Raw genomic sequence first — 16,850 nt, 5'->3', positions numbered from 1 at the left:
TACTGGAGGGTGGCTTCCTCAGGCCCTCGCTGCCCTCTGAGGTGTTCAGAACAGAGTTAGGGGTAACATCAGCTCTCTCCCACCCTTACAGCTGGCCCCGGGTGTCTGCAGGCAGAAGCTCCTCTTCCCAGGTGGAGCAGCATCAATGGAACCTTTGCCTTGAGAGAGCCACAGAGGACAAGAGGGAGGGAGAGCGGATGGAATTCGGGATCCGCACTCTCCTGTCCCAAAGAGCTCATGGCTGTGGGCTCAAGGGCCACTCACTCCTAGATGACTGAAGATTCACAAGGCACTGACGGTTTAAAAGGGGAGCCAATTCATGGAGCTGGCAATGAGTGCCTTGGGTATTTCCAGAAATCTCAAGTAATTGTTTGTCTCTGTTGAGGGGAGATGAAGTCAGGGGAGGGCTTTTCTTAGCCCCGTTACTTGATGCCTGATGAGTCACTGACTTAAGATAGCATCCAACACACAGCGTGTGCCTCCTGTGGCTCCAGGGAAGGCTTCTGAGAAGCTGCGAGTCATTGAGTCCTCAGCTGCGGAACAGAAATGGACTACAGCAGGGGGACTAACACAGCGTCATCTTCATTTATAGAATGGACACCCAAAGGAGTTACGTGACGCACAAAGCTCACCCAGCCGGTGCATAGCTATGGGAGCCTGGGCCTGCTGCACCAGGATACCTAAACCCTCCCACCACCCCCACAAACAGTGCTCACAACTACTCCTTTGCAGTTGAGATCCCTTCTGGAAGGCATGGCTCCCAGCTCTACTATAGCTGACCAGTGCTAAGGTGGATCCACCACAGTCAGTCAGGTGCTGCTCAGTGACCTGGGAGTGAAGATCAGGTCTGGTTCGGATACACCAAGCATTAATGCTACCAGTTGTTCCCTCACATTTTGTCTTCATCCCCAAGGGTAGATCAGCCTCCTTCTCAATCTCTTGGCCTGCCTCGGCCCCTGCCCCTGCGTCATCCCACCACTGCCTTTGGGAGCCAGAGTCTTCAAGCCAGAATGTCTCCAAATAAAGCTGCAGGGACTATCCTGAGTCCTCCCCAGGCTGAGGAAGGATAGCTTGTCTGCTCAGTTACCTGTTGTTTTCTATTTCCATCAATTTATGTTATTTTCTATTGCTACTGTAACATTTCCACAAACTTCATAGCACAAACTGAAACAACACAAGTTGATTATCTTTTTTCGTTCAGATGTCTGCCATGGGTCTCACTGGGCTAAGGTCCCAGTGTCAGTGGGGCTGGCTTCTGGAGCCTCTGGGAAGATTGTTTTCTCGCCCTTTCCAGCCTCTAAAGTCTGCCTGTAAGCCTTGGCTCGCAGCCCCTCCCTCCATCTTCAAAGCCAACAACAGTCGCTGGGTTTATCCCACATCAAGTTGCCCTGACTTCCTGCGGACTTCCACTTTAAAGTGTGATTTACATTTACTTGTGATTACCTTGGCCCCACCTAGACCCTCAGAATACTCTCCCTGTCTTAAAGTGAGCTGACTAGCAACCTTAATTCCATTTGCAGCCTCAATTCTCCTTTGCTGTGTGATGCTGCACACGCCCAGGTTCCAGGGATTTGGATGTGGGCAACTGTGTGGGGCTGTTACTCCGCCTCCCACACCTGTTATCCTGCCCATCCATTTGAGGCAGAGGTCCCCACAGCTCTCTTCTCGTGTAAATGGAGAAGAGGGGCTTATTTTCTACGACGTGTCTTTTGTTCCTAGAAGAGAAAGCCATGAGTTTGCTGATGAGAATGTGGGACTCAGGGAAATAGGCCACACAGCCCCAGCGGTTGAGACCAGATCCAGTGCATGGTGTCTGCACTCTGATTACCATGCCACTCTTTCCCATGTGGAAGCCCTGACGTCTGGGTCACGGTGCTTCATGGGTCTTGCTGCCCATCCCTGGCCAAACTCTCCCTTTTGGAAGCCTCTCACCACAGATGTGTTCCCTCCTTTTGGCCCCTATTCCTGTGACTTCTACTGAGGAAATAATTAAACCTAAACAAAACACCTACATGCCTGAGGTTGTTCCTTGCAGTAAAAAGCAAGACACACAGGGCCGGGTGCAGTGGCTCACACCTGTCATTCCCAGCACTTTGGGGGACTAAGCGGGGAGGATCGCTTGAGCCCAGGAGCTTAAGACCAGCCTTGGCAACAAAGCAAGACCCCGTCCCTACAGAAAAAATGTTTTTAAAAATTAGCCAGGCACAATGACACGCATCCTTAGTCCCGGCTACTTGGGAAGCTGAGGCAGGAGGATCACTCGAGCCTAGGAGTTTGAGGATGCAGTAAGCTGTGTTCATGCCACTGCGCTCCAGTCTGAACAACAGAGTGAGACCCCGTCTCTAAGAAAACAGTAACAGCAATGACAGAGCAGGACATGCAACACTGCCTGGCATGTCTGTCCTTTAAAGAGGAGACTGGGGCGGGGCGGGGGCACGTCTGCAAGACTCACAAGTGAAACAGGAGTCAGGAAACACAGCAGCCACTTGCGCTTCTCCCAACAGTGGCTGCGTGAGATCTGGGTGCCCAGAGGAAATGGTGTGCCAGAGGGGGTCACGGCTGCTTTTTCTCTTTTCTCGTTTCTGAACTTTCTTATTCTAGCATCTAAATTAAAGAGGCAGCTGCAGCTAAGTTGTGTAGCAGAAACTTAGAACACCAGGGCGACGTGAGATGGGTGGGAGGAAAAGCATTTTCCTCCTTGTCAGTCACTTAAAACCGAAGAGCAGATGGAGTGAGCATGCCGAGCGAGCGGACGTCCTTCCATAGTAAATAAGCGGTGCCGCGCTCTCTGCTGGCTCCCAAACACTCCAGTCCTCGCAGAGAGATTTCCTAGTGGCGCTTTCTGTCCGACTGTCCTCAAACTTACGTAATGGTTTCTCACAAATAAGTTCATCTGTTGTTTTGAGAACTGCTCTTGATAAGCTTTGGTGACTTACCGAAAGGAAAAGGATTGCAAAACTCATTAACCTATCAAGGAGGGATTATGCTTCTGAAATGAGTTTTTTGGCTCAAATGTTTCCTATCCCTTAAGTGAAAGTAGAAAGGAATTGCTCAGAAGAGGTGCCTGATATGTTTCTGCCTGTTTTCTGCCACACTTCTCCCCGGGTTTTCCAGAAAAGGGAATGGCGTGGTGTTTTGTCCATTACAGCTGCATAAAGGCATTCCCTTGTGTACAGCTGACAGGCTTGGGCAGGGCGTGGGCCTCCAGCATGGGTGCCCAAACAGGGATTGCTACAGAACCGATAAAAGCCAAATGAGAAGCTAGATATTTCTCTTTGGACCAAATTATCTTCTCACAGCCTGGATTAGGGCCTTTGCCCACCCCCGCAAAACGCTACCCTGTACCCCCTCTTCTGACCAGCTATGGTAAGGCAGCTCTGGCAGAATTTCCAGGGTGAGACCCAGGCGGCTTTCCCACATCCTGCTCTCCCATGGGTCTCCCACTTTGGGGAGGCCTGTGTGGCTCCCAGGAGCTACCCTAGGGTTCTTCATGTCACAGGATCATTCCCTGGAGGGGCTGGTCTCTCCGTTCAGAATGTCCTGGAGACACTCCAGGGCCTGCATGTCCCCCAGCTTGGACTATTAGGTCCCTCGGTTTCTCAAGCATGGTGACTGAAGGGGTCCTAGATGGACCTTTGTCACAGCCCTGGGCCCCGGCCCATCCCTCCCACCTCCTTGCCCCAAGGGCTTCTCTCCACTTCCTTGTCCCTGGCCAAGGTGTTTGGAGTGACCCATGCTGGACAGTCAGAGTCCAGATTCCTCCAGAGTCACGTTTCTGCTCTCAAGGCTGGGGTATCAGGGATGGCCCGGGGAGTGGGGTAAGGAATGGGAGGTGGGGAGGTGGGAGACAAAGCGACTGGGTCCTGCTTCATCCTCCACAAACATCAGTCCACTCGTGGACAGAGAAGGGAGGGGTAGCCCTGCCGTCACTGGAAAAATCAACAACGGATAAGAATAGCAGTCTTGCTTCATACAGCTTCTGCTGCCAGCAGGCAGAAAGAACAGCTTTTCTGAGCTCCAGCAATGAGCATTTCCTAACTTTAGCGCTTTTTAATCCCATCTTAGGATCTCTTAAAGTCCATTTTAGTATCTTCAAATAAGGAATTCTCTGATTTTATTTAAAATGCTGCATTTGTCTGTTAAGGATGAGGTAATCTTTTAGACTTTGGGGGACTCATTAAGTACCTTTACAGCCAGGGTTCTGGGGTGTGTGGGGGAGTGGGGTGGGGACATCATCTCACTCGGATGCCTGGCCCCCGTGTGACTAAGCACCTGCCTGTCCCTGCAGGAGACCCTCTGCAGTGTGGAGCCTGGGTCGGGCAGTGCGCTCTTTACATCGTGATCATGATTTTTGAAAAATCTGTCGTCTTCATCGTCCTCCTCATACTTCAGTGGAAAAAGGTTTGCTTCGTCCCTGCGTTAGCAGCTCCTTGCCACGCTGAGCAAGCAGCACTTCCTCTCCATCACCGACACACACCAACTCTAGGAAAACCAAACTTCTGTTTTAACTCTGTGAATGCGTCCTGGATTTGGTCTGATGTGGCAACTACTCCAAAGAGCTTGTCAATTCTTAGCGTCCATCCACTTTAAATGTCTGTTCTAGATGAAGCCTTGGGATGTATAAAACTAATGAAATACAGTCCCTGCCCTTGGCTTGCTACCATCTGATGGTGGTTTTTAGGCCTTGCAGCGACTCATGTTTCTACATCGGCAGATATCCTGTCACACATCTCTCTTGGCTGATAGTTTAACTGAGCCATTTGGTGCCACAGGCAGCTTCCACAGTCTGTGACCTTCGGCGTGCTGATGCCCTGGCCAGCCTACGGGCTCTCCAACCCTGGCCTCTGCCCTCTGACCCCAGTTCTGTGTAGATAAACCCCCACTCCTCATCCCCAAATGCCCACGGAAGACCAGCCAGAAGCCTTTGAGAACAAGTGGCTCAGCTTGGCCTCCTTTGGGTTTTATTTGTGGCTGGATTTTATTTAAGAAAATAAGCCAAGGCTTTTCAGAGCTGTTGTCTTTTCGGGGTGGTTGAGGTGTGGGATTTCTGTTAGAACGTGGTCTGGGGCCTCCTTGCTGGTGTCTATAATGAGCATCTGCTGAGTTCACTCCTCCAGCCCCTTGAAGCTTGCACTCCACTCTCCCAGTGGGCACTGCTTGCTTTGCCCTGGCTTGGTGGCTGTATGCCCACTGCACTTTGCAAGTCCACACTGAGGCGAATGCTGCCGAAGCACCAGCTGCTCCATGTTGTCTCCAAGGGTTCCTTGTGGACAGTCTCATCTGGGAACCTTGGGCATGAGGTGATGCTCCCACTGGGCTTTGGGGGAAGCGTCTAAGCTAAGGCTTCCTCAGGGCCTGTGGGTACCACCCACCCACCCCAGGCACACTCTTCAGTGGCCTCTCCCTACCTCACTGAGTCTGCTTCTCTTTACAGGTGGCCCTGTTGAATCCCATTGAAAACCCAGACTTGAAGCTGGCCATCGTCATGCTGATCGTCCCCTTCTTTGTCAACGTCAGTGCCATGTTGCGTTTTTACGTCAGTTTGCTCCCTGCCTGGCAGGGTTCCTGTCCAAAGTTCTGAGTTGGACAGAAAGCTCACTTGGTAGCCCTTAGGTCTTTTTGCGTGACCATTTGCCACCTCTCCCACCCCCAGACCTGAAAATGGCATGATTACCCCCTCAAAAGGCAAGGCCCCATCCCAGGGCCCCCATCCAGGATGGAGGGGCCTGGGAGCTTTATCTTGCCCTCCCTGCCAAGGGGCCTCCCACCAAGAAGCCCCACCCATGTGTAGCGCCAGCCTCTAGTTCAGGATCGTTTCAAACGTACCCATCGTTCATTCCTGACCACGGATCTTGAGAAACTCCCGAGCACAATGGCTAGAAGTTAGGAAACAGAAGTGGTGAGGGAAGCTGGGACAAACAGACAATGGCAGGGTGTGCTGGCCACCCACACGGAGTCTGTGGGGAGGGTCCCGGAACGCGTGTCCAGAGACCTTGCTTCCAGGCCCCAAACAGGCTGTTCCCCCAATTACCACAACAAAGACTTCTCAGGGCACGTTCCTTGCACACACTGATCAGAAAACTGAACCTGAGGACACAGAGACTGGGAGTCTCTTTCTAAGCTTTGGGAGATAGCAGGGTGATTGGATTGGGTTTTTCTTTCTCTAGCTCTGGATCTTTTAACCTGGAATGGGAGTGGGCGGATAGGGGGCTGCTCGGCTTTGCTTTGAAAAATGGTTTATCCCAAAGTAACCTGCATTTTTCCTTCCCGCAGGCTTTGATGTTTTGGGTAGTGGACAATTTCCTCATGAGAAAGGGGAAGACGAAAGCTAAGCTAGAAGAAAGGGGAGCCAACCAGGACTCAAGGAATGGGAGCAAGGTCCGCTACCGGAGGGCCGCATCCCACGAGGAGTCTGAGTCTGAGGTAGGGCCTCCCCGACTCTCCAAGGGCCCAAGCCATCACGTCGTTGGCCCAAGGGGGTCTCTGGTCTCATGTTTGTGTTTGGTCTTCCCTTGAGTGCTAAGTCACAGTGCGAGCCAAAGGGCGGGAGAAGAGGCTGAGCCAGAGATGAGGGAGGGACAGACAGCTCTGTCCAGCCAGGACCCATTCCCACTGTCCCTTGGGCCTGCCTAGGGCAGGGGGGCATAGCAGATGGGGGTGGCTTGCCTGCGACAGTTCCTCTGTTGGTGGAGATGACAGGAGAGGGAGGTGCTGCCTTGTTTGGTGAGCTGGCAAGGACCATCATGGGCCTGGCGGTTGACCTTCAAGCATTAGGGTATTTGAATCTCTGCCCACCACTAAAGAGCAAGGGAAGTGTTGGCTAAGGCAGCTGGAAACTTCTAAAATATAGGGGTAACCAGACCTTACAGGAGGAACCTCATCCCCCCCTTATTTTCTGGTCTTCTGTGGACCTCAGGGAAGAACAGTGGCCATGAATAGCAGCCTTGAGGCCAGGATATGTGTTCTGGTGGCCCTGCAGCACTCACCCCACATCTGCGTGCAGGGCCAGCTCATGGGAGGCCCGGGAAGCTCCCGAGGCGGAGAGCACTGTGTGCAGGTGGGAGCTGCAGAAAAGCTGAGACGAACATCTTCCCTGGAGAGTCCGTCAGATGCATGGGTGAGGTGCAGGTGGACACATAAGTAGCTTGTCATGACACCGTAATATGTTCTGAGATTGAGGCGTAGGCAGAACCCAACGAGGGCCCTGGGACAGCCTGGAGGGAGTTTCAGAAGACGAATAGATGAGTAGGACAGAGGGGAAGCCGTGTCTTCTCTAGGTGCTTGTCCCTAGAATCTGGCCAGCGCCTGTCATGAGAGCTTGGTGAACATTAGGTGAGTGGCAAACAGTGTTACGGGCAGAAGCAGCAGCTCATGAGCATTCATAGTCACATGGTTTGGTGTCTGGGCCATAGTGTGAAATGCACTGTGGCTTGTATTCTGGAGCACAGGACAGAAGGACAAGAAGTGAGGCACAGGCCGAGCTAGATGGGCGATGCCCTGTGATCTAGGCTGAGGCACTGGCATGTGCTCGTACAGGCAGTGAGGAGCAGTGGGAGTGTGGTGGTCAGGACCAAGACTAGAGGCAGGAAGCCCTGCAAGGGAGCAGTGCAGGGAAGAGGAGATGAGACTGCTTGCCCTGCCCTAGAATAGGAGTTCATGTTTCCCTGCACAGGTGGACTTTGGACCTCCTTATCCCAACCTAGGCGGTTCCAACCTTTCCCTGGTATTCAGAGGTCTAAGGAGCCAGGCAGGCAGGCAGGGAATGAGTGTGTTTGCCCCAGCTGCATGGCTGAGTCATTCCAGGGGCTTAGAACAGCAAAGTGCCGCTATTTGTCTTCAGCAGTTGCAGAGTTGGCTCAGCAGCCACGCTGGACTCCCCTTGCCCACAGATGCTTTCTCTTCCTTTTGAAAGAGGTTTTTCAGTCTGCCTCTGCAGTATTTAAGGCAGCTTCAACAACTGCATGTGTCATGGTTGAGCTTTTTTTAGCCAGGGTGACCTTAGGCTGCAGATCCCTGCTGAGTTTGTCCTGGTGGAGGTCGGTTCCCCTGGAGGTGGACCGAGAAGTGGGGAACATTAGCAGAGGAAGGGGGTCTGTTGACTCAGTGCTGTCTTCAGTAGCCCATGAGTGTCCTTGGAGTGAACATGGCCTATGGAGGCTAGTGTGTCTCACTGAGTATAGGGAGCGTTCCCTCACTCTCTTGTAAAGAAACGTAAGACTTGGCCAGGCATGGTGGCTCATGCCTGCAATCCCAGCACTTTGGGAGACCGAAGCAGGTGGATTACTTGAGTTTGAGACCAGCCTGGCCAACGTAGTGAAATCTCATGTCTACTAAAAGTAGCAAAAAAAAAAAAAAAAAAATTGGGGCCGGGCGCGGTGGCTCAAGCCTGTAATCCCAGCACTTTGGGAGGCTGAGAGGGGCAGATCACGAGGTCAGGAGATCGAGACCATCCTGGCTAACATGGTGAAACCCCGTCTCTACTAAAAAATACAAAAAACTAGCCGGGCGAGGTGGCGGGCGCCTGTGGTCCCAGCTACTCGGGAGGCTGAGGCAGGAGAATGGCATGAACCCGGGAGGCGGAGCTTGCAGTGAGCTGAGATCCAGCCACTGCACTCCATCCTGGGCGACAGAGTGAGACTCCATCTCAAAAAAAAAAAAAAAAAAAAATTAACCAGGCATGGTGGCTCGCACCTGTAATCCCAGCTACTCAGTAGGCTGAGGCAGGAGAATCAGTTGAACTCAGGAGGCAGAGGTTGCAATGAGCCGAGATCGTGCCATGACACTCCAGCTTGGGTGACAGAGTGAGACTCTGTCCAAAAAAAAAAAAAACCACACACAAAAGAAACATGAGACTTGAAGGGCCCAGAGTCCACGGAGGGCAAATGAAGAAGGCCCTGCTGGGGGTGACTCGGGCCCTACCTCTCCACTGCCTTAGATCCTGATCTCGGCGGATGACGAGATGGAGGAGTCTGACGTGGAGGAGGACCTCCGCAGACTGACCCCCCTCAAGCCTGTGAAGAAAAAGAAGCACCGCTTCGGCCTGCCCGTATGACACATTCCCATGCTGGGGGTGACAGGAGGGCCCCGCCAGCCGCTGGTGTGCAGAGGTCATCCCGCAGCATCGCTCCTTCCCCACTCTCTGCCCTTCCTTTCTACCTCTGCTCCTCTTGCTGTCTCTGCCCGCTCTCGCCTGCCCCCAGACTACTGTGACTTAAAAAGAGGGAAGAGGAGCCAGCGCCCGAGGGGGCCACGGGCGGCTGGAGGTCCCCATTCAGTTGCACTACAAACACTGACCAAATATGCAAGGAAGGAGTTGTGTTTGTTTGTTGTTGTCCCAGACAGTGTTGTGAGGGACCTGAGGCCCTGCCCCATGTCCAACCAGGTGGCAAGGTGGAAGGAAGCACAGGCACACAGACCGTGGGTGGGTTCCCTCACCACGGCTGTGGGCAGTGCCAACATGTAATGCCTTTGGGCTAAAAGTGACTCGTTGACCAAGTTGGAAACGGAATGCTTTCTTACTCGAAATGGCTTTTGTAACTATTGATTTCTGAAGCTGGTTTTATGAGCTGTGACAGTGTTACCGGGTTGGGGGTATGTGTTTATTTCCTACAGAGTACTTATGGGACTAATGGGCAAAACAGAGATTTTTAAGTCTTCCGTATGCTGTTTGACTTTTATATTTTTAAGTTATATTTTCATACTATTGTATTTAAAAACTCTTTTTAATCCCCAAAGAAATGGGTTTATTTGCCTTTCATGGGGTGTGGGCTGGCAGGAGGAAAAAGTCGGGAGTTTTTTATTTGGAATATTGTTAGATGATGCCCTATGATAAGATGAGACAAATGATTGGGGAGGGAAGGAGGATGGCTCTTCTCTAGAATCAGCAAACCCAGTGGTTCTGTGAAGATCAGACCCAAGCTTAGAGCAGCTGGTCTGGATGCAGATCCAGGAGCTGCAGAGTGTGTGGAACAGGAAGAGCTCTGTCCATGGCCGGCGAGCTCTAGCGTTCCTGCTGGCAGATTAGAGGTCTTAGTTAAATTTGACCAAGAAAGGAGCTTAGCTAAGAGGTCTTTGTGTCCAGAGGACCCAAGACTACCAGACTCCAGTGCGGTCTGCCTGTCTGCAGAGCCTCTAATCACGATTTAAAGTGGTCTTGGCCTCTCAGCCCCCACTGCTGCAGCCTTCAGAGCCAGCCTCTGGACGCAGCACCAGGAACCTCCTCTCCTGCTGCCCTAGTACCTGTCATCCTAGTGTCGTCTATTTGTTTTGCACAGCATTCTGGAGAACATCTGCCTCACAAAGTGATCCTGTTTTTCTCGCCCTCCAAAGCTGAGGTGGCTAAGGCAGGCAGGGGTGAGAGAGCTCACTCTAAACCACAGGCAGGGCAAGGTGCTTCTAGGCCGTGTCCCCTCCCTGGGGAGTGGCCCCTACTCCTCAGCATGGCTACAGGCCCCTGTGGCTTTGGGAGTTTCCTGAGTGACTGTGGAATGGGCTGACCCCGGCAGTTTCCCTGCTGTGGAAGCAGCAAGGTAGGGGCACTGCTCAGTGGTTTGTCAAGCTCAGAGGTGGCCACGGATGGTTAGGAACAGGAAGCCACACTGCTAAGGTGTGAGCTAGAAGGGAGACAGGCTGGACTTTAAGTGAGACAAGTGCAGAGGAGGCCACTCCACTTAGAACCTTCCTTTTAGACCTGCATGAACATGTGTTTCACTTAAGCACATTGGGTCCGAATTGTGGCGCATGAACCCAGCTGTTAAACCAGGTACCCTGGGACTGCCGTCTGCCTCTCAGAGTCCTGCCTGTTCTGGACTTGAAGGTGAACATCAGGGAGGCCTCCTCAGCCCATCTTCCGCCAGGAGTGCAGAGCCAGGATGCCGAGAGGAGCAGGGACTGTAACTGCGGTAGGAGGCAATTTTGCCGGTGTCGCTCCTGCTCAGACTGACTCCGTGCTCCCTCCCATCCACAGCTATGGTAGCCATTATTTCCCCCAGCAGCTCTCTAGTGGGGAAGAGTGGCGGGAACCAGGCCATTCTCAGTCGCATTGGGAAGACCAAGACTCATGTTCCTGACAGGACGGTCAGGAACTCATGTTCCTAAGAGGCGCTCATGGCATCACTGACTCAGTTCTGATTCCTCCCCTCCTGTTTCATTTTGGTTTGAACAACCTGTGCCTGCAGCTGTTTCTTCCACCTTCCTGGAGCTCACAATCAGAGCTTCATGTTCAGTCTTGAGCTCCTAATGTTTCCAAACAGGGCAGGGGATAGAAGAGCCATAATCTGTGAAAGCTGTGAAACAAACCCTGGGTTATGTAAACCTCAGATGGTCTCATCTGAAGGCTCGGCCCAGTTCCCAGGGAGCAGTGGGTTTGGGGAACAAAGAGGTAGCTGAGGAGTGATGGTTTTTCCCTGTATCCTGATTTTCAGAAAGGGCTTTAGTCTCTGGGCTGCAGCTAGTAGCTGGCTGACCAGGGGATGGGGGTCTAATAGGGTGTCTCACCATAGGGCACCTCTCGTGTTTGGCCTTCCCTTTCTCGTGTATATGTGTGTGTGCACACACACAAATCTGTATCCCCAGGAGTGCCTCCTGCAGTCACTGGGGGCTCTTCCGTGGTGCACCATCCCATGAGAGCACATCAGAGGGCTGTGGTCAGGACTTCCTCCCGAGCTGCCCTCCCTCCCTGGGATGAGTTTCCTCACCACCTGCTCCAAGGTGCCTTACGAGGTGCAGCTCTTCACCTGGCCACATGGCATCCATCACCGTGCTGAGAAATGATGGGACGTTGACTGGATATTGTGTGCTATCAATCCGATTTGTCCAAATCTGGACCTCAGCCAAGCCACCTGTGATGGAACCTTGCAAGTCAAGGTCATGAACAAATTTCTTGTAACTATTGGAAATAAACTAATGAGGTAGAACTGTCATATCCAAATGGAAGAGGTGGTTGATACTGTTATTTCGTTTTGCTGTCAGAGGGTTGTTGACAATGGCAACCCCGGGGGCAAGGGGGGATGTTGGTGAGATCCCAGGTGGTGATGGCTTCTTGGTCCACTCAGCTTGCACACATGCAAGAGGAGGGTCTGTGGCCCCTCGGCCATGCTGGTGGTCTCCTTCCTCAAGTTTTAACTTGTGTCTTCCCTGGCAACAGGGAGTCATGGGTTAATGTCACCTGTCATGCCTCTTTCTTCAGGGAAAATGTTAAAAGGCTCAAATCCAAGCTGTGACTTCCCTTAGGCAGTGTAAGCCTGTAGGCTGCAGCCCCAAGTTTATGTCCAAAGGCTGCCTCAGAACCCTGGAGGGAACAGCGCCCAGCTGGCAGCCCACTCTGCCCTTGCAGTTCACTGGCCTTTTCACAGCCAGGCTAAGATAGGCAGTACAAGGAGCTTCCCACCGGCCAGAGCAGCTGCCTCGTAGAGTGTGGGGCTGGCTTTTAGAAGTTTCACACGTTTGCGGCTGAGAGTGCAGAGCTCTCTGTTTCACTTTGTGAAACACTGGCAGCTCTGAGGGGCTTGGCTTTCGGTAAGGGACTTACGGTCTGACTTGCCACGAGCACCTTGAGCTCCTGGGTTGGTTGGTGGTTGGTTGGTTGGGTTGTTTTAAATTTGATTTTTCTTTTCCTGAAGTTTGTTAGAAGTCAGACCTATGCGAGCAAAACCATGGCCCACTTCAGCAGCCATCCAGTGGGGGTGCTTAATCGGTGGTGGTAGGATTCACAGAAACGTTTTTTTGAAATGAAAGAGATAATGTACTTACATTGTAAAATGGTTTACAATAAAGTTTGGCATCTTATTACAGTTTTTTAAAAAAAGAAGCCATCACATTTGTGGTTGTTGTTTGTGTGTTCTCTGGAGGTGAAACAGCTTGGCAGGGTTAAAAAAGATTCCCCTGTGAATTAGAAAGTTCTCCCCAGAGACCAGAGTGAGAAGGAACCTTACGGAGCCTCATGGCAGGAGTGGGAGCCCGCATCTGCCCATGGAAAACCCAAACATGCTCTTGCCATGTCCATCTCCACTTCCTCGCTAGTGAGAATTAAAGCAAGTCCGTCTCTGAGGAGGATGTCATGTTGGGGAGGTAGAGTATAAGCAGTGAGCAGCCCACATCCTCGTCCCTGAGGCTGCGGGGCTGGAAGGCAGGTCCCTGGGTAGAGCGTCAGCGTCAGGTGCCATCTGCAGGGGCACCCCTGGAGCTAGTGGAAGGCCCCCACGAGGCCTGGCCTGCCCTCGGCAGCCTCTTCGCCCATGTGCCACATCCTGGGCATTCCTCATGTCAGCACTTGTCTCAGATCAAGCCTGGCAGTCCTCTCATTGGCCTCCTGGAGCCAGGATGGCAGGAGGGGTATTGGGGTGGGGTTCAAAGTATGACAGCAATGGAGTGGCATTTGGGATAACCAAATGTCAGTGCCTGGTTGGGTTCCATCTGCCTGGAGCCTTCAAGGATAAAAATAATCTCCATAAACTGAAAAGGACTTAGATATGTCTGTCACTGGGAGGGCCCCAACCTCCTGTGCCTACCTATTCCCCACACCCACTCCAGGCTTAGGGTCCTGTCCTGTGCCCTGGGGGATCTTCCCCTTGCAAGGAGGAGTGTGTTAGGAGCTTTTAGCAGAGAAGAGCTAAGTGACCTTCCAGGGGAGCGATTGGGCCTGTTGTCTCCACAGCTCAATACCTGGAGTGGGCTTCACTGTCCCCCAACTGAAACTGTCCTGCAGGCCAGCCTCCCTGTGGTGGCCGCACCTAGTCGGAGACCTGAGCCTGAGCCTGCCTCCCACTTCTCTCAGTGCCATCACCATTGAGCATGGTTTCCTGCCTGGTCCTTTCCAGACCCCTTACTCCCCCTCGCTGAACTTGCAGTTGGAATGGGACAGAGGACAAGTACATCAGCAAAACCATGAGCAACTCCCCAGGCCTCTGTACCTCAGGCTGTCCACCTGTGGGCCTGCGGCAGCCCCTCTCTCTCTGGGTTTGCTGAGCAACTCCCCAGGCCCCTTTACCTCAGGCTCTCCACCTGTGGGCCTGCGGCAGCCTCTCTCTCTGGGTTTGCTGTCAGGGCCCAGTGAGCTTGCCGTGAGCAAAGGGAGCAGACACGGGAAGCTCCTGCTCTACCACCATGCAGGGATGGAAAATCTCTCCACTGGAATCCAGGGGAAGGGATGGAAGAGGAAGAAAAACAAGCTTGGAGCAGTCCAAGCCGGCTAGGGCCCTCCGTTCCCTCAGGGACACCCCACACCCACCCCACACACTGGGATGAACCCTTGCAGAGGAACAATTCAGATGGTCACACATTCCAGGACCCACATCCGTAAACACATAGCAAGTCCACCAGTGCCAGCACCTCCCCCGGGGGAATCAAGCAGCTGTCCCGGAAGGCACAGGGTCTCTGCAGCCGTCTGCTTTCATCAGGGCTGCAAGCCCCAGGCAGCAGTACTCGGAGCCCCTCTCATCGCTGAGAATAAACTCTGAAGCCAGCGACCCTGCGGACCTGAATCATCAGGGAGCCTGCCGGAGGAGGGGCAGTGGCTCTCCGGGACAAGCAAGCAGGCTATATAAGTTCCAGAAGGCTGGGCTCCGCTCAGACCTTCTCCAGCAGCTGCTGCCTGCCAGACAGGCACCTTCAAAGACCCAGCGCTTACACAATACCCACCATGTCCCAGGTAGGAGGGCCCAGCATGGGCTGTGTTGATGCCAGAGGGAGTGGAGGTGGAGTCCTGGACACTTTCGGCTCTGGCAGCTGTGTCTTGAACTGAGCCCCAAGCATGAACTGGAGGCTCTGCAGCCCTTGGGAGATGGGGGCTCAGGGAGGACCCCCTGAAGAACCCCTCTTCTGTGTGGCTTTGGTGGTATTCCATGGTTTGTTAGGAGGAGTGGAGAGAAATGTTAGGGGTGGGGGCTTAGATCTCTGCATGTGCCTGTGTGTGTGGGCGGGGGGCGCGTTTGTGTGCATGCATGTGTGTGCTGCTGCTGTAACTCAGTGTATAGAGCTTTGTGCATTTGTAGCTATGGCCCCTGCAGCCATGCATGCTGTGTGTAGCTACACACATAGGTCTGTCTGTCTCTGTGTATGATATATGCATGAAGCTGTATGTGTGTGCACATGAGGCTGGAGGGGCACAGCTGGGTGCATCCCTGTGCAGGGGTGTAGTGTGTTGCTCTGAGGAGCCTGTCCCAGGCTGACGGAGGAAATGCCTGCACCTGCACCCAAGCACAGGCAGGTCTCAGACTCACAGGCGCCTGGGTTGAGGGGTAGGCTAAACACTGAGCCTGGGTGTCCCCCACCCTGGAGGGACAAACCAGTCTGCCAAGGGAGAGGATTGTCCTTGCTGCCTGCTCCGTGGGTGGGTGGCACTTTGGACTGTAACTCTGTGGGCATCTGGTCCTTCTACCCCATTTCCAGCCCCAAAGACACAAAGTAAATACTGGCGCTTTTGGGCAATCCTTGAGGGACCCCTTGGCACCCAGTGAGCAGGTTTTGGAACTAACCAAATGCCCTAGTATTGCCCAACCTCAGAGATAGTCCCCTTCACCGTTCCCCACTGTGCCCAGCCCTGAGCTTGGCCAGGCAGACAGACACACCAGTATGAGGCTGCAGCAGCCACTGCTCCCAGGAGCTCCCAGGCTATAGGGGAAGGGCACATGGGCAAGTCAGACCAAGACAGCTGGGAGACCTGCAGCAGGTGGAGCATAGTTGGGAAGGCTTTCTGTGGAAAAGGAGTAGAGCCTTGAATAGGCTTGGGTTTAGTGAACAGAGAAGAGGGGTTTGGGCCAAGGCACAGAGGTAGGTGTGCCCGCCTCGAGACTTCGGGTAGTAAGATGAGGCTCTTGGATCTCCAAGGCTGGTGCTCAGGAAGCCCCTATCAAGAAGAAGCGTCCCCCTGTGAAGGAGGAGGACCTGAAGGGGGCCCGAGGAAACCTGACCAAGAACCAAGAAATCAAGTCCAAGACCTACCAGGTCATGCGGGAGTGTGGTGAGTGTCCTCACGCCATCTGGGGCTGGGGGTGGGGGTGCAGGTGTGTGTCTGGTGGGGGGAGGTGGTCAAGGATCCTTTTCTGAGAATCCAGTATTCCTGGACTCAGGAAAGGGTGCACCCATCATAAGGGACCTTCCCTCCTGGGAAGCCAGGCTGGCCCCTGACTTTGCCTCCTCCCACAGAGCAAGCTGGCTCGGCCGCCCCCTCGGTGTTCAGCCGCACCCGCACAGGCACCGAGACTGTCTTTGAGAAGCCCAAAGCCGGACCCGCCAAGAGTGTCTTCGGCTGAGAAGTGCGCACCACTCCCCTTGCTGCCTGAATGCTCAGAAACAGGAGCCTTTCCCAGGAACTCTTTTTTATGCCAGAGCACTTCCTCGCCCCTGCTGTCTCTGGGGCTGCCACCCTGCCCCACAGTCCTGGCCCTTCGACCAAGGGCTCCGCACCAGCACCTTGGAAGCACCAATAAAGAGGATGCCCGTGTGGCCCCGGCGGTTGGAAGGTGTTGGCTGGTCCCTGGCTTTGGCCACTATTGAGGGAGGACAGGGTGGGAACATGGAACATGTCCATTTGGGAGGATCCCAGGGGATAGCACAGGTGCTATGATGGCCACTGCCACATGCTGCCTTGGACGTGGAGACCCGGTGCTGACCTGTGACTTCAGACTCTTCTGAGCCTCAGTTTCCCCTTTTATACTACAGAGGAGTTGAGCTGGAGCCTATTCCATAAAGCAGGCCATGATGACACTGCTCAGAGTGAAGTGGGTGGGGTCTCAGAGACCACCTCTCCCCCTGCCCTCCACAGAAGCTGCTGAGAAGCCTCTGAGGGCCGGCAGGCTCTGCAGCACCTGGGGACCTCCAAACCCCTCTCCCTGCACTTTGGTTCACACTGC

General features: G+C 53.5%; 2 protein-coding genes across 6 annotated transcripts in view; both read left to right on the top strand.

Moving 5' to 3' along the window:
• Nucleotides 1-11,929, top strand: part of STIMATE (STIM activating enhancer) — a 63,433-nt gene extending 51,504 nt beyond the window's left edge. For 2 of the 3 annotated variants that reach the window (XM_045386066.3, XM_005547385.5), the window contains 4 exons: nucleotides 4,289-4,401; nucleotides 5,435-5,512; nucleotides 6,274-6,423; nucleotides 8,936-11,929. In XM_045386066.3, coding sequence (XP_045242001.1) covers nucleotides 4,289-4,401; nucleotides 5,435-5,512; nucleotides 6,274-6,423; nucleotides 8,936-9,052 — 458 coding nt within the window. In that variant the 3' untranslated portion in view covers nucleotides 9,053-11,929. Of the gene's footprint in view, nucleotides 1-91; nucleotides 2,012-4,288; nucleotides 4,402-5,434; nucleotides 5,513-6,273; nucleotides 6,424-8,935 lie in introns of those variants that run through there. The other variant, XM_074032470.1, reaches the window with a different exon arrangement.
• Nucleotides 11,930-14,567: 2,638 nt separating this feature from the next.
• On the top strand, nucleotides 14,568-16,459 carry MUSTN1 (musculoskeletal, embryonic nuclear protein 1). 3 transcript variants are annotated; one of them, XM_005547384.5, is made up of 3 exons: nucleotides 14,568-14,647; nucleotides 15,826-15,958; nucleotides 16,144-16,459. In XM_005547384.5, exons 1-3 carry the CDS (start codon nucleotides 14,639-14,641, stop codon nucleotides 16,248-16,250), a joined length of 249 nt encoding a protein of 82 aa, XP_005547441.1. In that variant the 5' UTR covers nucleotides 14,568-14,638; the 3' UTR covers nucleotides 16,251-16,459. The 3 variants fall into 3 exon arrangements, with proteins under 3 accessions (XP_005547441.1, XP_005547440.1, XP_015301507.1); XM_005547383.5 differs by having other exon boundaries at nucleotides 14,568-14,833; XM_015446021.4 differs by having other exon boundaries at nucleotides 14,568-14,843.
• The last annotated feature ends 391 nt before the right edge of the window (nucleotides 16,460-16,850 follow it).

This window comes from Macaca fascicularis, chromosome 2 (genome assembly GCF_037993035.2).
Source record: "Macaca fascicularis isolate 582-1 chromosome 2, T2T-MFA8v1.1".
Classification (NCBI taxonomy): domain Eukaryota; kingdom Metazoa; phylum Chordata; class Mammalia; order Primates; family Cercopithecidae; genus Macaca; species Macaca fascicularis.
This window is presented reverse-complemented; position numbering and strand designations above follow the sequence as displayed.

Excerpts from the sequence above, each read along its gene's own strand:
- MUSTN1 (XM_005547383.5), top strand. The coding sequence starts at position 14,750 with ATGAACTGGAGGCTCTGCAGCCCTTGGGAGATGGGGGCTCAGGGAGGA. Across the intron at positions 14,834-15,825 it reads TCTTCTGTGTGGCTTTGGTG|GCTGGTGCTCAGGAAGCCCC; the intron begins GTATTCCATGGT and ends TGGATCTCCAAG. Across the intron at positions 15,959-16,143 it reads CCAGGTCATGCGGGAGTGTG|AGCAAGCTGGCTCGGCCGCC; the intron begins GTGAGTGTCCTC and ends CTCCTCCCACAG.